The sequence below is a fragment of the Anser brachyrhynchus genome, assembly GCF_964034855.1.
Source record: "Anser brachyrhynchus genome assembly, chromosome: 23".
NCBI classification, from domain to species: Eukaryota; Metazoa; Chordata; class Aves; order Anseriformes; family Anatidae; genus Anser; species Anser brachyrhynchus.
In genome coordinates this window covers 4625697-4651135 of record NC_137716.1, presented here as the reverse complement: position 1 = coordinate 4651135, position 25439 = coordinate 4625697, and the positions used below count along the sequence as shown (strand labels likewise).

The 25439-nt window shown below is 50.5% G+C and overlaps 1 protein-coding gene across 1 annotated transcript; it reads right to left on the bottom strand.

Annotated features, from left to right (window-relative positions):
- Positions 1–1050: 1050 nt before the first annotated feature.
- On the bottom strand, positions 1051–8435 carry LOC308182070 (E3 ubiquitin-protein ligase RNF13-like). Its single transcript, XM_080566103.1, has one exon. The coding sequence runs from the start codon at positions 3675–3677 to the stop codon at positions 2643–2645; it is 1035 nt and encodes a 344-aa protein (XP_080422229.1). The 5' UTR covers positions 3678–8435; the 3' UTR covers positions 1051–2642.
- Between the last annotated feature and the right edge of the window lie 17004 nt (positions 8436–25439).

Below are 25439 nucleotides of genomic sequence, written 5' to 3'. Positions count from 1 at the left end.
AGCATGTGCTGCTTTGAAGGTGGAAAGAAACTGATAGATATTATGGGCACTACGATCAGCTCATCTCTCCTCATGCATATTACAGCCTGGAGAATTCCCCCTGGAGATTCTCCTCCTGAGCCCAGCACACTGCAGCTGGGTGACACTGTGCCTTCGTGTGACTATCTAAAACCACCTCAAGGTCTGGCTCAGGGGGCTTGTTCAATCACTTCATCCATCGCATGTGAGACCGTTGCTGGGGGACACGGCAGCCTGTTTTGGCCCATCGTACCCCCAGAAGGTTGAAAATACCTCTTCAGCCTCTCCCTGCCAGTCTGCAGCACCTGCGCTTGTTCAGACCTCAGCTGAGGGAGGACGAGGGCAGTGAGTGTGCTGAGACAGGAGCTGGGAGCGCTGCTGACATCCTTCTGTTTATTCCTTCCCTTTAGGGTGCTGGGGTCAGGTACCCGGCTACCTCCGCAGGGCCTGCGGACCCAGGGAGCTTTGAGGTCAGCTCCAGATGCTGAGGAGTGGATGAAGACATTTGTGCAGCCCAGCGAAGCCAGTCCTGTCTTTTTCAGAGCTGCTGACAGGAGAGTTACCTCCAGAAGGCAATTAAAGGCACCTAAATGAACTTCCTGCTGCTAATCACCCTCTGAAGGACCTGTCTCCTTCCCCAGATGGAGACGACTGCCTTTGCTTCCTCAGGCACCCTGAGGGGGTTCGTTCAGCAGTGGAAGTGATTTGTGGCTCCCAGGAGGCTGCACACCTTGCAGAGGAGGGCAGTTTTCTTGTGAAGTGACTCGAAAATCATTTTTCCCCATTTGTTCCACAAATGAAATGAAACAGCTCAGTCAGAGGACTTGCAGAAAGACTTGTTTCTGTCAAGTCCTTGGAAACGCCGTCATGTTTCATTCCAGGAGAAATTGGTTTGGAACTTCTCCACTGCAGAAGAAATTCTGAAACTGCAGTTTCCTCTTTTGATCCCACCTGAAGCCGTCCCGGTTTCCCCATGGCAGGAGTGACAGAGCCAGGTCCAGCTTGTCTCTGGAAGTCCCATGTATTCACGTATTTTTCCCAGCCCACTCTAACACAAATACGATGTGTACACTTTCAAGATAAGCAAGTAATCTAGGTGCTATTTTCAAGTCTCCAAGATTTCTGTATTGCAGAGATCATGCTTCTCAGTTCTGCAGCATGATTTTTTCCCGACAGTCTTTTCTAAATCCTGGTCTTCGGAGTCTTAATGTAGCCACTCAATAGGAAAATACTTCAAGGCTGTAGGATTGTTTGCTGGCCCTAGTTGTGTTGTTGTTGTTGTATGGTCCTAATAGATAGATCTGATGACAGCACACTTCTGGGTACTGCCATAACTGTTTTATGTTTAGAGCAGAGCCTTTGATTTGGGAGGTTAGCCTTTGTACAGCTGTGAAGGTTTGATGTCTTGGTCACAGTATGTTAGAGCTGTTCACTTCCTTAATTTTTGGCATTTAGTAAAGAGGTTTTACGGCTTTCTTTTACACGAGATTAAATGCTAATATTGGTTTTGTGAGCGTTTCCAGCTCTGTATCCCCATATGCAGTTTGTGACTTGGCTGGCTGCCCCATCCACAGTGGGTGTTAGAGCCACCCGTACCAGCCTGCGGAGCCGGTGCTGATTTCTGCTCGTGCTTTAAAGCGGGATTGGGAAAGCATTCAGACCGCCTAAATAATATGACTGTGCCTGGTGTATCTGGAGAAGAGACGAAGATCTGTTTGCATCATGTTAGTACATCAATCCAGCAACCCTTAAGGTGCTTAGGCACATTTGGATAATGACCTGGAACAACCTAGGTAGCAGGAGGTTGCATGTACCTGTCACGTCAGCCTCTGCGAGCGTGCGAGATTGCCAGCCACCAGGCAAACGCAGCCAATTACGCCACGCTCAGAAGCATTTCATTCTTTTTCCATCTACCCAGCTCCACTAAGTGAATCCTGCTGTAAAGACCTCTACCTCCCGCTGGCATCACCTCCCGGCTGAGGAGATGGTGTTTAAAGTGCCCTCAATATTTCTGGAGCAGTTTTTCAACCCGTGCGGTTAAAGGCCAGGCTACCCTCTGCGGTGGGCTGTGCTGAGCCACCCGACGCGTGGGGACAGCGTGTGTCAGTGTGCGGCGTGACAAGGAGGTGCTGGGGGCTTGCAGGCCTTGTTTTACCCCTAACGGGAAGGGACTTGCTTTATGCCTTAGTACCTGACATTTTTTTCCTCTCTGTATTGTGGCTTGTCAGGCTAGGAAGCGGTTCGTGCTCTCTGCAATACACGGGATGGTTCTCACCTGGGATTTTTGGGCAACACTCAAAGCAAGATTCAGTGTGTGTGTGTGCTTGTGTATCCATGCACAGGTATTTGGGGAGGGAATTGAGGAAGCTTCCTAGCAGACATAAGCCAGCTCCCATACCTGATGTTCTTAAATCCCTGCTTCTCCCCTGTTGCCCTGGCTTAAGGAATTTTTGATATTTCCAGCTGGGATTTTATGCCTTGTTGTGGTGGGGGACCCGGGGAAGGGAGCCAAAACTGCAGTGTTCATTGCTTGCTTCCCAGTAAAAGCTAGCCTGGAGCAGGAGCTGAGGGAAAGCACAGGGGAAGTTTTCCTTGGTTTAATGATAACTTATCCAACTCACAGCTCAAATGGTGCTGTTCTCCAGAGAATTAAAGCACTCCCCTTCCACTGAGCTTGCATTGTCTTGCTCCCCATCTCCATATTCGTCATCTTCATACTCTTCTCTGAACGCGTCATATTCTTGGCCCCGCTCCTCCTCCTCTTCCTCCTCATTCACTTCCTCCTCATTCACATCCTCGTGAGCCTGTTCTAGCAGGAGCTCACCTTGCCCGTGGGTGTTCACGGGCTGCTTGCAGAAGGGACATGTCTTCTTCCCGGTCTGGGTGTGGAGCCAGGTGTCAATGCAGCCGCAGTGGTAAGCGTGGGAACAGGACAGGATCTTCAGGAGGTCCCCTTCCTTGTACTCTGACATGCAGATCACACAGCTCTCGTGCTTGTCTCCCAGCTTGTAAGTACACAGCTTTATCTTACGAGCCTTCTTGCACCACCTTATGCCAACCATAATTGAGATAGTGGTGATAATGATGTAGAACATGTCCCGCATGATGCGAGTGTCCTGCAGCATTTTAGCATTGCCTTGATAAGGAGCAAAATAGTATTTGGGTGGTAGAAGTCTGATGTATGCCCCTTTCTCGCATTGCGAAGTCTTTTCCATGTGAAGGGAGACAGATTCTCCGGTGAAGAGTGATGGTATTTCAATCTGCTGCTGGATTTCTTTGTCATCAGACGTCATGGTGATCAGCTGCTCCGAATCCACGTTGTACACAACAGCAGCTTGGTAGCCAGCCTGCTGGGCGTGGAGGACCTTCTCAGCAAAGGAGCAGCCGCACCCCTGGATGAGCGCAATGTATTTCTCTGAGGCCTTCCTTGGTGCTGGAGGATTCTCTATGGCGTGGCAAGCATTTGGTGGTATCGCCGTCATCAGGTACCCTGCCAGCCCTTCTGCCGGGAGCTGTGGCCCAAAGCATGCGGGCAGGGCTTTGTACACAACGCACTTGGAGCTGTCATTGTAAGCCACGTGGCCAAAGGCTTCTGCAACGGCAACCTCGTGGAAGAAGGTGGCAACCACAAAGTAAAGGAGCTGGAGCTGAAGACTCATGTTGAGTGCAGTTGGGTAGCTCTGAAAACAGATTTCCAGGCTAGTCCCAAAGGAAAATTGTGAGAGACAGTCACAGAAGAATTATCCCAGCTGGCTGTTACCACTGTGCCGTGACTTGGAGCCACAGCAGGGTGGAGATGAAACAGTTTCTGCTGGTTCTTCTTAGGTTTGGTGGTTCCCAGGATACAACTCGTCTCTCTTCTGCTGTCTCCAGCTGCTAAGCAGCACCCTTACATCATATCTGCAGGTCTGTGACATCACCTGGTCGCTGTGTTCCATACCAGGGATATGTGGCATTACCGCCAACGTGCTTAAACCACTCTTTCCCCTTCCTTTTTGGTCTGCTCCATGCATGTGGCTTCTGGTTTCATCCCCCTCTGAGTACAGATAGGATGCTGGTTTCTCTCATCTGGTAGATACGCAGGTAGAATGAACGAGCCTCCCCACCAGCACCGTGCCCACTGCAGACTGGGATGCTTTGTGCTGGTGGCCAAAGCAGTGTCTGGAAAACGCAGCAGAGTGGGAGCGAGCTGTTAGGCTTGGCCACCATCTGCCGCTGGAGGTGCACGTGGCAGCTCAAATTGGTCTGCTGAAAGTGTTCTTTTTCCTTAAAATCATAATCTTTGAACCGATACCAAACCAAACAAATTGCTTAGGGTAGAAGGTTTTTTTTTTTTTCCATTTGAAATAAGTCAATCACTAACTGTCAGTCAAAAATTGCTGCTAGCAGAAGTTGAAAATCTCTGTGTGGCCTCACTCTCTGCCATTAGCCAAACTTCTATGAGAGCGGATCCACCTTCAAGGGACCTGATGAGCAGCCAGATTTGCTGGGGCTGAGCTCGCAGGACTCCTGTTGGGGTGGGTGAGCCTGGGAGGACTGCTATCTTGTGCTTGAGCTTTTACCTTATTCACTTTAAAATCTCACCTGCAGGAATCAAATGACTGAAGGAAGACTTTAGCTTCTAGCTATAAATACAGATTTAAAATTTGAGCGATGTAAAAATATGATGTGAAATAGCTGAAAAGGGGATTGGAAGGCATGAGGACAAGTGTTGTCCGTTCCTCCCGGAGCGACAACGCAGCTCTCATCTTTCAGGCAATTCCCACCTCCAATGGTGAGTGCTCTGTGCCCAGAGGAACACCAGCCTGATGGGGAGGCAATAGCTCTCCTGGTTGTCGGAGCAAACTAGCAGTGAATATGCAGTGAACCCAGGTCAGTTCTGAACCACAAATCCCTAAAAACCTGTACCTTTTAACAAACAACCCTTTTTGTTTAACAGTCCACTTGGGAGTAGCCCCGTGGTTCCCATTGCAGTTGTGTTGGACCCAAAGTTAAAAAAAAAAAAAAAAAATCACTTGTGTACTAGGCAACTGATTTGTTACTAGCCCCCTTGGGCTCTGCTTGAGACAGATTTCACTGGGAAAAGAGCTACAGAAAATGTCAGCAGACAGTGTGTGTGTGTGCCAGAGACTCCCAGCAGCTGTGATTTCAAATTGATTTTATTTTCCCCTCATCTAAAGAGTTTTACGCTCACAGGGAGGCATTTTGTTGCATTTAAAAACAAGGGAAAGGTTTGGGGAGGGGGTTGAAGCCAAAGACTCTGAAGCACAATGAGATGAAGAAAATGGAGGTACACCGGCAGAACTTTTTGAGGGTTCATTTTTGGCTTGGTCTTACAGTCCCTGTGATGGCATCCATCATCCTCGTTTCTTTACTTGCACTCAGCTCTCTATTTTTGCCTCCAGATCGAAGCTTTATGTACTGCCAGTCACTGCTGCCTGACTTAGGGGCAGGTCTGTCTGTGGGGTTGGACAAGGAGCAATGCATCTGTACTTGAGCTCTGACATGTGGGACTAAGGAAGGATTCCCGTTGTTTTCTGTGCAGATGCTATGCTGTACTATCTTCAGCTCTGGCTGTGTACGGTTATCTTCTGGCTGCTCCAGCGCCATTTCTTATATCCTGTATCAGCAAGGCATAAGCAGCCATCCTGGCTCCCTCACCAAGCGGCTCCCTCACCAAGCCCTTGGATAGAAGGAGAAATCAGGTGTTAGTGTCCAGCCTGGATCTCAGTAACTCCTAGCAGTACCCCAAAGTGAGCTGTGGGTAAAAGTACAGATCCTCTTGAAGAGGCTGGACAGTGACGAAGAGGAGAACAGGATACAGACAAGACCAGAGAGGAGGGCTTTAGAAAAACTTAGGCCAAGGTGGCCTTCAATCCAAGGGCCAAAGTGGTGCCCTATCCTCTGTGGTTTCCCCCCTGTGCTGTCTGTTTGCATCGCTGCTGCCTGCCTCCTTCATCACCAGTGCCCTGGAGGCTTTGGCTCCTGCTGGCTGAGGTTGAGCTGCACTTCCTACACGTGTGTGGGACTGTGCCAGGCTATCCTGAAGGCCTCTCCAGCCCCATGCTGCGTTCATTACAGCCGGCACTGAACTCTCCTTCTCGTTGCACCCTACCCCTGTAACATTCATCTGTTAAATACATTGCAGATGCTCCTGGACATATTCTTGACCCATTTCCTCTGGAGTCCCTGCAATCTACTTTGTCAGAATAATTGCAATTTATTTAAATGTCAACAAGCCACACGTGGGAGAAAGCAGTTGTGTGCAAGAGCAGAGCAATTACAGGGAACGGGTCCCATTTTACCACTTGAACAAAGATCCAAGCTAGAAGAAAGGAAAAGACCATTTACCTCTGTTAACTCATCACTTACCCCACCACTCCTGAAGTCCCCGTGTTCTTTTATGCTCCTTCTTCGGGGCTATGACTTCATGCAGGAATAGGGATCTAAAACTATCTCCTCTTTCTGCTTGTACTCCACAGAAAAAAGGTTTGCTAAATCCGGAGGAATTTGGTGTTGATTTAGACCCCACATAACTGCTAGCACAATCTAACCCTTGTCCTGCCCAAATAGCTTAAACTGTAACAGAGATGCCAAGAAGACTGACTGATGTGGACATCATTATAATTCCAACAAAAGATTCATTACAGGTGCCTGATCCAGCATTGATTTAACTTGGAGAATAAGTCTAGATTTTTTTTTTTTCTCTGAGGTTTTTGCAGCATGAAAAGAGCAGCCTGGCAGTGCTATGATGTGAGTTTGTACATAATCAGACTTCTTGTCCTTTATCTGTATTAGGTCGGTCTCTAAGGTCCACAGGCAGTGGCATTGTACAGACAAAAGAGCAGACTCTCGCTGCCCTGAACAGCCAAAGGCCAGGAGCACAAAAAGCCATTGTGGGGTTAAATGCAGGGCTCAAGACATCTTGGCAGGTATCCCTGGTTCTAGCTCGGTGCCCTTCTTATCAGGGCATGCCGCTCCTCTGGGGTTGTGCTATAGGATTAGAGAGGACCAGGCTCATGGAGTGAAATGCCAGTGATTTGCTGTGAAGGAAGATCTGGGGCCATCTAGTGACCTTCCAGTGAAAACCTTTCTGCTCCCAGTGCTCCCAGTTCTTTTTTAAAGAAAGATATGTGGGACATGCTTCCACCCTCCTGCTGACTGAGCAAGTCCCCAGCTCTGCAGCAAGCTAGCTGGAAGGCAGACTTGCACCCTGTAGTTAATGATTTTTTTTTTTTTTGCTAGGAGCTGATTTAGAAACTGGTGCATGTAACCACCTCCTTTCATCTAGGATCAAAGGAAAGAATGACCCATGTCTTTACTGAATAGATAGCTGAAACAGAGTCACCACCCAAAACATTGTTAGGTAGATGAGAAATGGAGTCGTGTGTGGGGGGAAAGTTTTTGTGCCTTGTTGTTTGTGAGAAGGGAAGTGGGAGAGGAATGGAGAGCAGGTTTGCTGGAGCTCTGCAAGCCCTGCTTGTGTGCGCCATTCCCTACACGTGTCTCAGCGTCGTGTGCTCTTGTGCTCTGCCAGGTGTCTCTCCTGGATTTCCCAGGGGTCCAGGCAATCTCTCCTCTGTGTTATTACCTAGTACAAGCATGATAATCTGGGCCCTAATGCATACAGAAGATTATAAGGCAGTGATTTATGGACCTGCTACAAAAGTACCCATAATCGGCTAATGCTCACAATTAAAAAAGGCAGTTGAGCAAATCTGGGCCATTGCAACTTGGTACCCATGTCTGGAAATGGATTCTAGTTCCAGCTGTTTGCCTTGCAACGGAGGGAGACATCATCTTTATTAGATACTGGTGCCGGCAATATCATCTTGCCTTTTCTACTTTTGGCAAAATGCCCTGAAAATCTTGGACATAAAGCAAAAACATCCTCTCCATTTAGCAGCTTTTTGTTCTTTTTAAACTATATGGTTGAAAAAAAGAAAAAGGAATGTAGAGTGCTTGTTTCATCAACCTAGGCTTTGTGCTAAAAGTTACCTGTTAATTGCAGTAATTGGACCCTTCGTTGGAATAAACCTGTTTGTGCAGGCTTTTAGGAGTGAGAGCTTCAGAAACAGAGTGGAAGGAGGAACCTCAAGTCAGGCCATCCACGGGCTTGGCAAGAGCTAGTGCGTGCTGCTGCTTCTGTTCTGCGGTTGTGGACCTCACAAATCTTCTAGATTGAAGTCCATCCAAACCGGGCAGAGCCAAGGATATGCGCTCAATACTTCATTTGTCCTTTCAGTCTTTATTCCCTACCCGCACATTTCCGATTGTTTTTAATCCAGTGCTGTGTTTATGCTTCCCAAGAGGCATTGGCTGGAGTTTGAGTTGCAAGGAGGGGGTGGAAGACAGTAGGAGAGTGTATGGGGGGGGCTTGATTTTCCAGGGAGCAGTTTGGATGAGCCTTCCTGGGTTATTCCTACTCACTGTTGTGTGCATGGAGGGGGATCAGCGCTACCGCGGTCACACTGCGCAAGCAGAGGGGACATGTCTTGCTCCCGGGCTGAGCGCAGTGCCACAGGTCGATGCACTTGCTGTGGTAGGCATGGGTGCAGGAGAGCAGCTTTAGGGCCTCACGGGGCTTGTACGCCTGCAGACAGATGGCACACTGAGGGTGGTGGACGGCCCTCCAGACCTCGCTGGGGGGCATCTCTGGATGTTGTCCTTTGCTCTGGTGTTTGTTCCACCTCCAGCTTCGGTACCTCTTCACGCATCTCGCAAGAATCTGGATGCCTGTTAACATGGTGACCAGGAAGCTGGCGACCTTGCAGACGGGCAGGATCAGGCTGTAATAAAGGTCTGGATAGCAGGTGAAGCACCTCCAGGCACAACAGCCAGAGCTCCCACCAGCATTGTTCCAGAAGCAGCGCTTATCTTGGAGGATAACAGCCCCTTGCTCTGCCTGTCCCATCTTCCTCTGAAGCTTGGCACCTACCTCTGTGACAAAGGCTGCAGTGAACCCTCCCTCGACCTCCTTATCACCTGCTGCCACATCCCTGAAGCCTTGTGCCTTGGTGGTGGCCTTGTGCCCACCTCGCCAAGCATGAGGGGCCTCAGCCCTGTGACACTGGGGGCTGAGGGCTGAGGAATCTGCTTGGGCACTGCCGGGAGGGGGGCTGGCCGCCATCCCGCCCTCCATGAGGGGCAGCTCCAGGCCTGCAGCGAGAGCCAGGCCTCCTGGTCTGGTGCTGTTGCCATGGCCGCTGTCGGCCAGCTGGAAGCACAAGAGCACAGTGGTCACACAGAAGGGGGACCAGAAAGGGTCCCACATGCTGGGGACAACAGGGACCTGGGACTGGGGTGCCCTTGTCCCCAGGGGGAGGCCCTTGGTGGGCGCCTCAGGCAGCCCAGACCTGCCGCCACCTTCCGGAAGCTTCTCCCTCCTTCTGCCCAGGGTACCCGTGGTGGGGCCTCCACCTTCCTCTCACAGCTCTTCCACAGATTCCATCTTTTCACCTTCACTTTTATTCCTCCTCCGTATTTATTTCTTTCTTCCTCTGGTGCATCACGGCAATAGTGCCTTGCAATGCGGAACTGCAGCTCAGAGGAAGCTGTTTCATGGGGTAGAATGTGTTTTTCTCCCTGTGGGGTGCACAGAGGATTTTGTCTGTAAAAAAAAAAAAAAAAAAAAAAAAGCAGAGATGGGCAAAAAACTGTTTCTGCCCGTCTCATGGCTACAAACCCAGTTTGCACCTCCTCCATGGTGCTCCAGTGAAGCCAAAGTCACAGCAGCTCTCCATCCTGCTCTCCTTGCAAGGCTATGCTGTGATGATGAGGGTGCACACTCTTCTGGGTGTTTCTGATCTTTCTTTTCACTTTTGTCCTATTTTCATCACTTTTCCTCCCCAAAACCTTCTCCCCATCCCACAATGTTCACCTGGGAGCAACCGCACCTACAGGACTAGGCGCCCTGATTTCTCCCTGACCATCAGAACCATTTTTTAGCTTGTCCATGACTTCCCAGTGCATAAACCCTTGCCTAAATTTCTCTCTGTGTTTATTCCTGTATCCCCATCGCTCCTCCTCTCTGGGGGTGCTGCAGAGAGTTGTGTGCCCGCCCCACGGAGCTGGCGGTACGGCAGAGCTGGGAGCGAGGTTCCCTGGGGTAATCTGCAAAGTACAAGTTGTTATTACCCACTACAGCAGAACAATCAGCACGGGCTCTGTAATGCAGTAAGATGGATTGAAGCTGCTTAAGACCGGAGGAAAATGGAATCGCTGCCTTACAGAAAGAAGTTGAGCTCCCGCAATCCACCGCTGATGAATGATGAGACCTGAGCAAAAGCCCAGATTTGAAAATTGCTGGATTTGGGGAGTGAGATAGTGCAACAGGAGCCAGAATCAGCCCTGAATCACTGCTTGGTACCGCCACGTGCCAGGTCCATCTTGTAAAGGTAACTCTCTTCAAGTGCAGCTATTTTCCGGATAGTTACAGTAGAGATTCAGCCATCTTACATTGCTCAAGCGTGATTAGAGCCAGTGCAGCCCTTCAGAGGCCCCCTTTTTTTGTGACAGCTGCCCTGCAAGGCACCGACAGCCTCCTACAGTGCTACTGCGAGGCAGGTGTGGGGTTTCTATGCTGCTGACAGAGCTCTGCGTCGAGGCTCTCACCATCTCTAAAGCGTTGTGCCAGACCACAGCCAACACATCCCCACGTCAGGATTTAATAGTCGAGTGACACAGAGCCCCTTTTGCAAGCACTGTGCAGGTCTGTGCTGCTTGACCTGCCCTGCTCATCCTTGATGCTGGTTTGTCATGGAAGAGGAGTTGGAAAACCAGCATTACTTGGAAAAGCAGTAAGACACAGCTCGTTCAGACTCCAGGAGTTGGCAGAAATGCTGTAGGTATCATGGATTTCTTGCAACACAAAATGGGCTGGGATTTCCCCTCCTGCTGAGAGGGAATGGCCTAAAGATATCTCTTCTTGCAGTGGAGAACTTGTTACTTCACCAAAGAGCTGGGCTTTGAGATGGGAAGGTTGGAAAGGAGGAGACGATGCTGGGCTAAAAAGAAAGGGTGCTAAGAGAGGGGAGGAGTGCTGGCTGTGCTCAGCAGCGATGCTTGGGGATCTGCGCAGATGTTGCCACCGAGAAGCAGCTGGCAGAGAAGAATTACCCCAATTTCCTCTTATTGCTGCCAGCCCCGACAGTGTCGGTGGTTGGTGTCAGTGCCCTCCAGTGAGGTGGCGCATGGGGAAGCCATCGGACGCGACGCAGGTGCTCAGCTGGAGGGGCTCTTCTGCCACTTTGGATTCAGTGTTCGCTGGGCCTGGTGTGCTGACAGGGGGAAGCTGCTCAGAAATAAAGAATTGCAGCTTTCCTGGTTACTGATTAGAGCTATGCTGCTTTTTTTATTACTTTTTTTTTTTCTCTCTTTTCAAATGGAGGTGCTGATCCTTCCTGTAGACTTCTTCAAATTTCAGTCCCATATCTGGGCCCTTACAGCTAGAGGGGGAAATTGTGAAGTGGAAAAAGCAATGAACTTCCACCACTTCTATGGTCGTGAAGACACTGATTTTGGCTCATGTGCTTCTAGGGGATTTCAGTTGTGCAGTAATAAGACCTAGGTTATTACATGTTTCTTATTTCTTCCAACTTGAGTGTGACTCTAGCTTTCCTTCTGCCTTGCTGAAGATGAACAGCAGATCCTCCACTGTTACATTAAGGTGGCTTCAAAAATATAATAAATTAGCTATACAAACCTTTGTAGTTTAAGTTATAAAGCAACCTCTAACTGCTCAGGATTAAGGAGACAGTTGTCTTAAATCAGCCAGTTGTTTTAAACACTTCTCTGCTAGCTGTCAGGGCTGTATGCCTGGGAACATCTGGCAGGGAGGGAGTGAAGAACATCTTGGGGCAGTGCTCTCTTCCACTGGCACATCTGTATCTGGAAGGAAACATCTGTTTGACCTGGAGATGTGACGGTAAGCCATGGTAGTTCTCTATGTGGGCAAACACCTGTCAAAGGAAACTTCTCCCCTATCCATTCAGCTTGTGTTCGTGAGCAAGGGTGCATGCCATAATGGAGCAGCTTATACCTTTCAGCCTTTGGCTAGATGTGAGTTGTTTTTCACCCACGTTAAATTTAAATAGCTTCTCATTCAAACTCAGGCTTGCCCAGTACTAACCTTGTGTATGACGGGTGGGAGCGCACCCCCCTGGCTGGGTTGTTTGGAGGGTGTTTGGGTCCTTCCCCAGGCTGTGAGCAGGCAAATACAGTGACCCACCACAAGTCAGACTGGCCTATTTTGGGTTTTCTATCCATGAGCAGCTGTTGTATTCTCTTGAAGTAAAGCAGCTCTGACCCAGTGATAGCATACGTAACCCCAAATAAATTGTGCACAGTTTGCTCGTGCTTTCAGATGCCCTGACATCACATCGGGGGATTTGTGTTAGACTTCAGCGCCAGACTCTGCTCTCAGTCTGGGGCCGGAGGTAAGGAGGAGCTGGGGCTCCCAGTTGTCTCTCCAGCAGCTTGCTCTGGCAAGGGGAGATGATTCTGGCTCACGGAGCATGGAGATAGGCTGTGAGAACTGGCCTGAGAGGCTCTAGGGTATCTCAGAGGATTACTAGGTTTGCTAAGAGAACATATGCTAACTGCCTGGCTCTTCAGGGTAAGAGAAAAACAAGGGAGGCTTAGCTGGTCATAAAAATGCAAGCTGAAGATGAGCAAAGAGCCAGGTGTGCGCATGAGGGTTTGTTTTGGTTTGTTTGTTTGTTTTTTTAATGGATTTTTTTTTTCGATGCTAAAGTATCACACTTTGCAATAAGATTTGCTGTGGTTTAATTTTGCTGGGCATGAGCTCCCGAGAGGACACACTGTAAGCAACCGCAATCCAGATGGGCCCGTTGGTTCAAGGCAGAGGTTTTTAACAGGCAGGGATGCCCAGCTCAGCAGAGACCTGGCCAGGGTAGAGCTGGAGAGGGACCTGCCTGCAGCCGGGAAGCTAAGGGAAAGGTTTCTGCTCTTTTATTTTCCCACGCCGGCTCTCTTTGTTTCAGAGATGCAAGGTGAAGCCAGTGGCAGGCAGGCTTAAACTGACGCCAAAACATCTGCGCAGAGGTGTGCAGAGATTTAACTGTCCTGATATTCGACTGATTTAGCTGCTGCAACTTCAGACCATTAATGAGCCCCCGAGGAAGGAGCCAGGGAGGCCTGGAGAGGCCACGGTACCAACCCTAACGCGGCCACGACAGCTGAGCTCTCACCCGGCTGCAACAGGCAGGGGCAAGGCTGCGCCTGTGCCCTGCTCAGCTCCTCATTTTCCTTTTTTATGTGTGCTTAGAGTGATTGCTTTGCTCTGTGAAGACCAGCGCTTCCTTGGAGCCTGCGTGGCTGCAGGCTCTGCGTGCATCTCGTGTCACCGGCGCTGACCCCGCCAGCCCCTCCTCACGTGCTGCGAGCCAGCGTTTGCAATCCGCGAGCATCGCCTTCATTAGCAGAGGTCCATCTCCTCCCCTTTACCGTTTCACCCGCTGCTGTTGATTAAGTTTCTTTTTGCAGCTCTTCCAGGAAGCCAGGGGCCTGTTGTTTTGGAGATAGCCTTAATTTGTTTACTTGTGCATATGTTCTGTCTTGTACAATGATGCTTCGCAGCTGGTCTCGAGCAGCCTACGGCACAGGAGAAGCAGCAGGTTAAGTTTAAACCAAAGGAAGTCGCTGAAAGCTGGCCTGACATGCTAATCCAAGTGTAGGCACCCTCGGATTGATGTGGTAAAACATGTTGCCATATTGTTTTAGATAGCAGCTTTGCATTTATTGCTGGTTTCCATCACAATATAGGCACAATAACGGTTTGCTTGTGCTGAGCATCGGTAAAGCATAAAGATTTAAAGATGGAAAATTTTACAATTTTACTATGCAAATGCTCTAAAGCAGAGAGTCAGGGGTTAGGCTTGAGATGTTCCCACTGGACAGGATTTTCTGTCATGCTTTCAGGAGACAGACACCTGCAAAAAATGCCTGGTTTCAGAAGCGTCGTCAGTCCGTTGTGTTTAGGAGCTTGTGCTCCAATGAAGCTTTGCTGATGCATCGCTGGGGTACCTCTTCCCTGCTTGCACTGTGTGCGAGGCTCCTGCACCATACTCTGTCGGAGGCCTGGTGTGCTCTTGACTCAAGAGGGAGACATCAAAATATTGGTGCTGCATCGGGCTGTGAGAGATGGAGAATGGCAGATCCTTCTGTACTGCTTTCCTGCCCTATATCACGCAGAATCTGGCCCTATTAGAGAAAAGAAAATCATTTGGATATTTTACTGCTACTGTAAAGCTGCTGTTTCTTCCCCATACCCACCCTTTAAAAATAAAAATAAAAAAAATAAAAATCATGTTTAATTTGCCAGCTTGCAAATGGCTCCTAAATAACACAGTTGTCTTTGGCTCAATTGATCAGAGGGCTCTGCCCATGAGAACAGCAATACTTTGCCATCTTGGATTAGCTTTGTTTTGGAGGAATTGGATGTGTTTTTGTTGTTTTTAAATGATTCTCTTTCCAGGTCGAGGCTGAGCCAGATAAGTGAATGCATAGAATCGATATTTCGCAGAACTGATAGAAAATTAGCCAGGTTTAATAAATTTCATGCATGGCTTCCTATTGTAGCTGTATATCAAAGGGAAAATAAATATATTGACTGGATCTGCTTACAATAGCAGCTGTAAGTCACTCTGTGAAATAAGCCAATTGCTCCAATGGTTATGTGAGGCCATGCTGATTAGGGTAGAAAGGGATCATGCTCAGGACACCTGGGTTCTGTTCTCGCTAGTTTGCTACATGACCTTGAAATTCAGGCCAAATTTCCAGGTATGTCCCTGAAGCTTGTTTTGCCTCATGACTTCTGGAGCTTTCTTTGAGACGCTGAGGGTTTAGTCCCTGGTAGCTCCGTGTTCTGCTTGCCTCTCCTTGTACAAGGTGAAGGTGGTGGGACATGGTGGCACTGCATTCCTCCGAGACAGCTCCTGATGGTATTCCCATTTTCATTGTGGTTTACTTTCTTGGTAGCTCCCTTGCACATCTCCCATTTGGGGGATTACAGCTGATAAGTGCTCTGAGAGCCACTGCAGAAAAGCAACAGAGAGGTAGGGCTAGGTAAGGCTCAAATCTCAGGTGACCTGATTTTTTCATCTCCAGCTGAATACGTTATTTTCTGGGATTCAGGTAGAAACAGTAACTGCTTTCCTCTAGCAGATTTTCTCATGATGTTTCCTGTAATCCAGGCCTCCCTGCAGTAAATGAACTGAAGGCATATGGAGCATCCAAATTCACTTGCATTCATCTTCATTTGCCCTGGCTGTAACGGACAGTGGCCACACAACTGTCCTTTGGAAATTACTAATGCGAGACCATAACTGCTGCTCCACTGCTCCTCCATCTCTTTGCAGCAGAGAAACAGTAGCACGTAATTGTACATGGTTTGAACATGCTGCACTTAATCCTGCGTGCAGCTGCCTACAAGGGCATCTGGCACGCTAAGGGCTGACGGCAGGGCATGCCGGGCAGCGCTGCTCGTGGAGCCAGACAGCATCGCGGGGAAGGACGGGGCACCCAGCCCTCTGCTGCTGCAGTCCCCAGGACGTGTTTGGTACCAGTGGGGTACAGGAGCAGACGTGTTGGGTTTAGGTGCTTCTAACCAAGGTGACGTGAGGTATGAGACTGCCTTTGCTCCTCAGTGCTAGGGTGAAAGTGTCCATCCCTGGGCATGAAAGGGCATCTGCAGGACTGAAGCTTTCTCCTTATACCTGGGATTGCTGAGGAAAAGGGGGGACTGAGTCTACTGGGATCTGGCCTTTTGATGTGGGTAAAACTGGGGGGGGGAGAGAATCAGGACCACAAATTTTCATTTCTTAAATCTGCAGTTTGCAGTGCACATAGTGGCATTGCAAAAGATTGTAACAATTTTCTCTCTCGCAGTTCTGCCACTATCCCATTTAGTCTTTCCCTCTTGCCTGAACCCTGTACAGATTTTTTTTTTTTTCCTGATGGTTTGCCCGGCATGATGATGAGAGCAGATCCATGGCTGGTGTAAATCAGCACAGCTCCCCAAACTTTGGTGGAGCAAACAGATGTAGTGCTGGTGGAGGATCCTACCCCTGTTATTTCAGTTATCAAGCTGTAGCTGTTTCTGCAGCTTGTTGGATGGAAATGGCTCCTCCTTCCCTGTAACGAGGTGAAAGCTGGAGCAGTTTTCCAGCCATGCATCTGCAAAGGGAAAATAAATGGGGAGGATGAGCAAGTCATGGGTGGGTGTTCCTGGTGGGGCTGTTAAGCATATAACATAATTTATTGCTTAAGTAACCTTGAAACAGCATTCGTGGCGATGGAGCCCCACTACACTGGCACTGCGGTGGGCAGGGAAGGAGAAGGGCTCTGTTAGCGGGATGCAGTTAAGCATGCACCTGCCGTCATTCATCATCCAGTTAACCCTGAAGCTAAACTTTGCTTCAAAATCCGTATTTTCCTCTCCTTCCTCTCCCTCTCTGCACCTGCCTGCTGCCACCAGCCGTCAGCCGCCCCGCTTTGGCTGCGGAGCAGCAGAAGGAGCTGGGATTTGCTCATGTGTCCACTGGTGATGTGTGTGTGGAAAGCGCGATCAGACCGCTGAGTGCACGGAGCAGAAAGGTTTCTGTTGACGAACGCAAGGGAAGAGCGCCGTAGCCAGCACCAGAAATGTGTTTGTGAACCACAGATGCGTCCACATGTGCAAGCGATGGCAGGGAGAGTGCAGTACGGAGCAGACGGGTGTGTGGGCACGCACATGTGCGTCAGGGGCAGTGCAACGCAAAAAAATGTGTGTGCAGAGACTCAGGCGGAGCCAGAAGGCCGATAAGAGCAGTGTCTGGATGAGCAGAGCCTGGTAGCGGGTATAAAATTCAAGGAGTGGGAGGGTGGGTGCATGCAGGCAGCGCAGGGCAGGGGCTGGCGTGCTCAGCACCACCAAACCCCGCTGCAGCTGGCGACTGCTGGGCCAAAGGAGACTCCCATCGCCTTGCTGCGAAAATAGCTGCTTGCAGATCTGCATTTGAGGCGAATCTTGTGTTTACACCGCCGGAATGAGTGTGGGTTTTGCTTTTTCTTTCTCTTCCCTTTTCCTTTTTTTTCTTTTTTTTTTTTTTTTCCTGACTCTGCAATTCCCAGCTGCAGGAATGCTGACGGGCAGATGAAAGGCTCGCTGCTGGGACTTCTCCAGCTCGGCTTCACAGACCCAACGCGTGTCTGAGCTGCTGCGCCCTGTCTGCGAAGCCTGTCCTTTGTCTTGTCTTGCTAGATGTTTTCTCTAGTTGCTGCTGTAGTATTCAAGATCATAACAAAGCCTCTGAAACGCTGGAATTTCCCTTCTCCCTTTAATGAAGATCAAGGGGAAAGTTATGTCCCTGCATGTAGGATAATAAGCATCACAAGTTTACTCTGTCTGCACAGCGTGGGGAAGTTAGCTGTTATCTCTGTTTTTCTAACGGAAACGTGTGAGCTGACAGTGTTGGGAGAAGAGGATTTATCTGGGAGGAAAAAGGGGTGATGCAGTCTGTGAGAGCAGCTAGAGCTGGTTTAGCAGTTTCTGGCTGGGGTTCCAACAGAAATGCCGGATTTGTTTTAACTGACACTGTTGAGGAGTCAAAATCTTCCTATTGTTTTCTGCAGTTTTCCCAACTTGAAATCCTTTTCATCCAGGAGAAGAAAAAATAGTTATAAATTCCCATACTGACATGTTTCACAATCTAAAGTGTCCTTTTAGGTCTGGCGTTGTGTTTTATTTGGCTAATTAAATAGTAAACCCTTTTGTTTTACACATTACAAAACATCAAGGTCTGTTTCAACACCATTGGTGTTTTTATTAGTCTCTGAAATTCTCATGGAACAGGAAAAACGGTTCCATCCAGCTCTGCTGTGTCAGTAAATGTGTGAGCAATCACAGTGTGACATAGTCACCAAGAAGCATGTACAAATTGAATCTCTACGTGTGGTTGTCAGGAAACAAAACATGCTCAATATCTGTATCAAACACAATTTTGATTTTTTAGCAAAGCTTTGTGGAAAACTTAGCAACAAAGGAATAAAAATGACTCCTGCAATTTGGCAACAGGTAAACAAAATGTATAAAAATCCATGAAAATAGTGTACCGCCGTCTCTGGGGACGATTTCTCACATGCAGGCTCATCTTTGGTGAAGGGGAGGAATGGGACCGCATCCCACTCGCTGAGATCTCAAACCCCGCTGAAGTCATTTGTAACCGGATCGGGCTGGGGGATCACCACGGGCTCTGAATTTGATGTAGGCACCAGCCAAAGCTGTGGGGCTCAGCGGCAGTTCAAGTGAGCATCTTTCATCTCCGGGGTGGTCCTCAAGTCAGGGCCCTCAACTCCTCTTTTTCACCCCCTCTCTCAAACTGGGCATTTGCTGATGCCATTGTTTAATCCAGCCAGGGATCCGCTCCATTTTCCATGCTCCGAGGTAATTTTTGGCGAGGCTGCTCCGTTCCTGCATGCCAGTTAAAAACACTCTCTCAGGCAGGTCTTCTTCCACGGGGCATTTGTAATCCTGGGAGGTTTGTGTGTAATAAATCTCCGTGCCTGCCTGGCTTTATTCTGGGGGTGGCTAGTGGTGTAAAATCTCAGCCCCTTCCTTCGTGTGGAAGCAGCTGACAAACAGCTCTGCTGCTAATTCCTTCCAGATGGAGCCAAGCCGGCATTTTCCCCGTACAGATTTCCCTGCAAAATGCAATGGGCCCTTCCTTGGCTCTCTGGTCCCAGCAGCGTTCTGGAAGAGGTCCTGCCACCATGGTATTTTTGGGTACAGTGGAGCTCCTTCACATGCCGTCACCGTGAAGGTATGCCCACGCAACCCCTTTTTGGCTTCTCATGCTCTCCGTTCCTCTTCCCACTTGGTAGACCTCACAGTCAGGGTCGTGCCTCCCCACCCTGTCCCTTGCCGACTCTCTGCGTGCGGCCAGCTCGTGAGAGGTGGTGGCAAATTGTCATGGGCAGTGCTCAGCTCCCCCGGGACAGCACAAGGAGCCCTCTCTGCAGCAGCGACGGCAAGCGCTGCACAACCCTGAGGAGCTGACAGCGGTTGCTATAATGAGAACGTCACACCAGCTTAAGAGAGAATTAATACCCTGCCCTGTGGCTGTACCAGAGCTGGCATGTAAGGCAGGACATGGCTGTGCTAATATATAAAAAAAAGAGAATTATTTACTGAGGCTGCAGGACACAAACAGATGCTGCTGTGTGATGATGCAGGACAGAAGGGACTGAGTCATCGAACACAGCCCCTGCGGTCATGAGCTTTCGGCCTTATAATCCTCTTTCAAAAACCACACTCCATCCTCCAGTACTTAGGCTTTTGGTCCCGTTTTATTGCCATGGGGGGCCTGGTGCGGAGCCTTAGCACCGTGCTGTGAGGCAGGGATGTGTTCCCAGCCTGCATTGGCTCCCATCCCCTCCGCTTCGTGCAGGCGACACTTTTTACCCCCCTCACCTCCCGCAGTGTTCACTGGTGAACGTGGACAGGGGTATCTGCTCTGGTCTCCACTCCATTTCCCGAAGAAACCACGCATGTTTCAGGGTTTCAAAAGTGCTCAGCATGCCGAGGCAGCAGCCCTCAGCATCCTGCCTGCCCCGTACCACAGGTGCCTGAAGCAACAAGTGCAACCTGGCCCCGGAGCCGCTCAGGGTGTCCCCGAGCATCTGCTCTCCTCGCTCGCGCTTCTATGCCATGGAAAAACCTCTCCTTCAAAGAGGGCAGAAGAAGGATGCAGCCAGCAGCTGGCAACCCCCCAGAACATGCTGGTACATAAAACCTGCCCGGCTCCACACGTTCCCCAGCTGTTTGCCTGAAGACAGCACGCGGCGGGGTCGAGCTGCCTGCCGTGGGTGGGCTGGGAGGAGGATCCAGCAGGCGAGAAAAACAAAATCAGGATCAGAGCCTGAAGAAGTCTTTTTTTTCTTTTCTCCCCCCACCTCCTTGGCACGGCGGGCTGTTGCCCCTATCATCTCTCAGCAGCTGGCTTGTGCTGAGCAGCTGTCTCTGTGTACCCAGTGTGCTGGGTTTGCGACTGGCCTGGGTCTTCTCGGGCTGGGACAAAAGCAGGTCGAGCACACGAAAGCATGGCTGCCTTTCAGGCAAGCTTTTCTGTGCAGCTCTCCGGCAAAGAGATTTCCCTTTATTAAAGGAAGTTACTAGAGTGTCCAGAGTTGCGAAGCATGGATTTAAAATCATCTGTGAGTTTTGAAATTGAGATTAAGTCGTCCTGCTTCAGGGCACAAGATAAACTCTAAAGGAGGGGACAAGATGGATTTTTTTTTTCCCTTTGAGCAGATTAGGCTATAGCTTCCAGAAGGGGTTTTGATTTGATAGGTGTGTTTTTCCATCTTTGCCTGCAGCAGCAGTTACTGTGGACTAAATGAGACAGGCTGACCAGGGGATGTCCCAAATATCCACTCTCTGCTGCATACATAAGGGAGTGGGAGACCTGCCCTGCTCCAAGCCTGGCTGTTCCTACATCCCCGTGTTATAGCAGGACCAAAGATGGCCCGTTCTCAAGGCACTTTTCAAAGGCGCTTCAGTAATTCTCATTATCCTCAGTGCAAGGACCACGGGCCAGATTTCAGCAGCACTTGGCTCCTTTTCAGGCCAAAAATTCAGTCTTCTGTTGATGCTTTCTTTCAGCTGAAGGAAGAAGGAGGTTGAGTTTTGCTTGGATTGTCCCTGGCATAAAGAGAAAGCGCCCACACGCTCCATGTGCTTTGCAGGCTGATCCAAGGCCCGGCGGATACGTTCCCTTTGACTTCAACGTCGTTTGAATTTCGGCCTGCAGTACTAAATGATATCACCGGTGCACTGAATGGCTTGTGCCGCTGCCGGCTCAAAATTGCAATGACCTAATGGTACTGAGAGTTTCTGTGATCCATCTCATTTGCTTCCCTCCCCAGAAGATGGTGTGTTTGATGAGCTGTGCCTACTACCTGGACCTGGGAGAAGAGGCAAGCACAGACATAACCCTAGCAGGGTCCTCCTGGGCTGCTGAAATGCATCCTGCCAGAGGATGGAGAGCAACACAGCGTCCCCCACACAAACCCTTGCCTTTCACAGCGTGCGGTTGTCCTCAGGCAACTTGGAAAGCAAATTTTTTCCACCAGCTCAACTGCTGGAGAGGTTTTCTCCCTCTTTCAAACCCGAGCTGCAACTCGGTTGCTGCAGTGAATGACAAAATGAAGCAGCTGCTTTGTGGCCAGGGTGCCCGTTTCTTGCAGCGTTGCTCCAAACGAGTCGATGACGTTGGATAACACAGGAAAGATTTTGTCAAGGGCGGCGGTAAGGACAGCAGCTGCCTTGGTGTTCTGGGCTTCGCCAGCTCACTTCACTCCAGGTTTGTTGTTGCGGTTTGTTCCAGCAGTCCCCAGGCACGTTGAATTCCTGCAGGCTGGATCTTTCTGCCTGAAGTGATCTTATTTTGGCAGAGCAGCATCCTCGGGAGCTGGAGGGAGGCTAGCTGGAGCTGGCAGACTGCATCGTATGTGCCACCCATGCTGCGTATTCGGTGGCGCGGGAGCTGGGTTTGGATGGGCACCGAGCTGGTTTCCCATTCATGGCAAGCAGGCCTGGGCTGCCAGGCTGATTCTTGCCTCGAGCCAGTCTGTCTGTTTGTTAACTTCCAGCAACGTTATTCTTGGTCTGCGCTGCTCCGAGGTGATGAAAAATAGACCCTCCTGGGTATAAAAGTGTTTTCAGTTTAGAGCGTGTGGAAGTGTTGCCAAGGATGACAAAAGCAAAGACCCCAAGCAAAGAAACACCACGCTTGTGCGTCTTCCAGAGAGAAGATGAGATTTCCATTCGGGACCCAAACTGGAGCTGGGCCCTGCTCTGAGAGGTGTGTGCTGGCACAGCGCACGTGGGACGCAGCCTGTGGGTACCGGGGTTACCGAATGCAGCTGTGTGGGGCAGGGAGCGTCCCACCTAACACCCTGCTGAGCCCCAGTTTCATTCCTCGGTCGTAGGGATTGAAGCTGTTGGAGCGAGTGATGTTCCCTGCGAGGTCTGCAAAGAGCAGCCTTCTTTAACGTGGCTTCCCTGGCCTCTTGTGCTGTCCCGTGAATATCCAAGTGCCTGTAATGCCTCAGCATTCTCCCCCTGCCTCAGTTTACCCTTCCCTTGGTCTAATTAGCTAAAAACTACTCAAATAAAGCCCTCCTATTGACTTTGCCAGGGTGTTTTGAGATTTAATTAACAGTCGGTAGAAAGTACTGAGATCATCCGATGAAAGCGGCTATAGATATGCAAAGCAGCGTCATTATGCAAAGATAAAATTTAGAACCTTTGCAAAAAAATAAGTGTAAAAATGAATGTATTGTGACTTGTGACTGGCTCTGCTCAGCTCCCAGGCTGTAGCATTCCATCACCTGATGATCCCTAGGGAAACGGGGGGAAAATGAGATTTATGGGAGAAGAGAAAAAATGCAGAGGCAAGGCCTTAAAATCAGATTAAGAATGAAAATAAAATAGAAGCTCTGAAAGAAAAGAAAGAACTTTTCCCCCTTATCTCTTGGAGGTCTATAAAGTCCTGTGTACACCCTATAAGCTGCAACCCAAGGAAAAGCTAGAATTAGGTTTCAGATTACTCACAGTTTATTTATTTGCCTTTTTTTTTCTGCTGGCGGAAAAAAAAAAAGTTTGTGGAAAAAAACGAATTCCAGGTACAATTTAAACAAGAAAAATGTCTGAGAAGGGACACACTCCATCAACTAATTAAACATGTAACAGAGGTGCAATATTCCCAATTAACTACAAAAGTGTGCTTCCACTTCTAATTGCTGACAGTTTCTTTTGGTGCCTATGTGCAGATTAATTGTCTTCAATGGGTAGCTGGTTAGCTTGATAATGTAATGTCTGAAGTGGAGGTGGTAATTACTTTGATTATGTTTTTTTTTTTTCTAAATGGCAGCTGGATGTTGGGCTTGGGGTTTACAGAATCAGGGGCAGATGAAAAAAAAATAATAATAATCTAACAAAAGGTTGAGGAAAGAAATGAAGGGTTTTTTTAGGATTTTAAACCCGATTTAGCAAAACCCTCCTGTGAGATACCTCAGGGACCTTTGCTGGGGATTGCAATAGCCCCGAGAGGAGGGAAGCTGTAACTCAGGCCCCGACTGGTGAAGGTGCTCGGCAGGAGGTGTGAGCTGGGCTCCCCGTGCAGCTCCTGCAGCACTAAATACCACCAGACACGCTGGGGAGCGAGACCCACGTGCCAGCAGTCACCGAATCACCGAACTGTAGGGGTTGGCAGGGCCCTGCAGAGCTCACCGGGTCCAACCCCCCTGCCAAAGCAGTTCCCTAGAGCAGGCTGCCCAGGGAGGCGTCCGGACGGGCCTCGAATATCTCCAGAGAAGGAGACCCCACAGCCTCCCTGGGCAGCCTGTCCCAGCGCTCCGTCACCCTCACCGGGAAGAAGTTCTTTCGCGTGTTGGTGCGGAGCTGCCTGGGCTCCATTTTGTGGCCGCTGCCCCTTGTCCTGTCCCCACAGAGCACTGAAAAGAGGTCGGCCGTGTCCCTCTGCCTCCCACAGCTCAGGTATTTACAGACATCGATCAGATCCCCTCTCGGCCTTCTCTTCCCAAGGCTGACCAGACCCAGGTCTCTCGGCCTCTCCTCCCAGGGGAGGTGCTCCAGGCCCCGTATCATCTTTGTGGCCCTCCGCTGGCCTCTTCCCAGGAGCTCCCTGGCTTTTCTGTGCCGGGGAGCCCAGAACTGGACCCAGCGCTCCAGGTGAGGCTCCCACGCTGTGCTGGAACCGCTTTCCATAGCACCGAGGAGCGAGGGCCTACACGGCCAGCCCGGGGTGGCTCTGCAGGCCCAACCCCACGAGCAGCAGGGGATGCCCTGGGGATCGAAGCAAGGACTGTGCCCTGCAGAGGCTGGCTGGGTGCCAGGTAGAGGCGAGGGAGGCTCTCAAAGCCTGGCCCCGTCTCCAGCAGCAGCCGTGCATATGATGGATGGTGCGGCTCGGCAGCCGCAGATGTTCCCTCCGTCCTCCTCCCCGGTGCCCCGCAGCCTCCTGGCAGCCGGCAAGGAGGGAGGCAGTGGGGTGAGCGGGGCTGCTGGCAGCCGGCTCCCTTCCCAGGCGTCGTGCCTGTCGGTTGTGCCGCTCTTCGGTGTTGTTTTATTTTTTTTTTTGGCTGGCGTGGGAAAGACCCAGGGCAGGAGGCTGAGCCTGCAATTCAAGCCCCAGCTTCCCGTCTCCTTTTCTGCTTTTGGCAGCTGAGAGCTCTGCTCGCTGGAGCCGAGGGATTCCCAGGCTTTTATCCTCTGCTAGCTGTCAGCTCTTTGGTATGAGATGAAATCACCTCCTTCCTTCTCCTGCCCAGTCCTGCCACTCACGGCAGCCCACCGCGGCCACCCTCCGCTGGGCTCTGTCCTGCCAGAGAGCATCCCCTAACCTTCCCCCCTGCTGCTTTCTGCCCCTTCCTCTTCACTTTCTCTCCTCCTTTCTCTTGGGGGCTGTTAGGTGAGGAGCTGATCTGGGTCCAGGAGGAGCATGTGTAGGAATTGGATAAGGAACAGGATCCACTGGCCCGCAAGAAAACTTGGCCGATGCCTGTGCCAAGGCTGTCTTGGTTGGAGCGATGCTCCGGCATGTGCCAGGCGGAGTGGGGCAGCAGGACAGCACCTGGGCTCATCCTCAGGAGCTGGCCACAGAGTTGCCAGCCTCAGCTCTGTCCCCATGTGTTCCCTCGCTCCTCTCCTGCCTTTCCCCTCTGCCTCTCCTGCCTCCGCTCCCTGCTTGCCCTCGGCCAGACCTGCGGACTCGCTGAGACACCACCTCTCACCGGTCGGCAGATTATGGGGCCATGAGGGTCTCCCAGCACCGGGATGGATGGAGGCAGGGGTGGGAAGGTTCATTTGCTACAGAAAAACGTGGCTTAATGGCCTCACTGGTGAGGAGGGAGGTTTATCCCGAGGTTTTGAAGCCCAGGAGCAATGGGGAGCTGTGCCAGCAGCCAGCAAGCCCAGATGCTGCCTGTTTTTCTCCCACAGCTGCCGTCAGCCAGCAGCAGCCGAGTCACTTGTCACCGCAGCTCCGAGCCCCTCTGGAAGGGGCTTGCAATGCCTTGCACCTCCCGGCAAGAGAGCTGCTCTTGCTGCTTTTTAGCTAACTCGAGTGGGGAAACTGAGGCCCAGGCTCTTCTCGATTCAGCGCTTGCTCTGGCGTGCGTTTTCCTTCAGATTTTCCTTTCTTCCCCCTTGCTCTGTGTCTTGGGCAGGAGGAGACCATGTCAGGGAGTTGTGGGGCCACCTCTCCGCAGCGTGCTTAATGCTTCCTCGCCTTCCTCCGGGTCAGTCGCATCGTGCCGGACTCAAAACCCTCGCAGGTGGGGGCTGTAACTGGCGCAGCGCTTCGCACCGAGGTGCCCCAATTTGAGCACACCCTAAT

Coding starts and splice junctions, on each gene's coding strand:
- LOC308182070 (XM_080566103.1), bottom strand. CDS start 3,677: ATGAGTCTTCAGCTCCAGCTCCTTTACTTTGTGGTTGCCACCTTCTTC.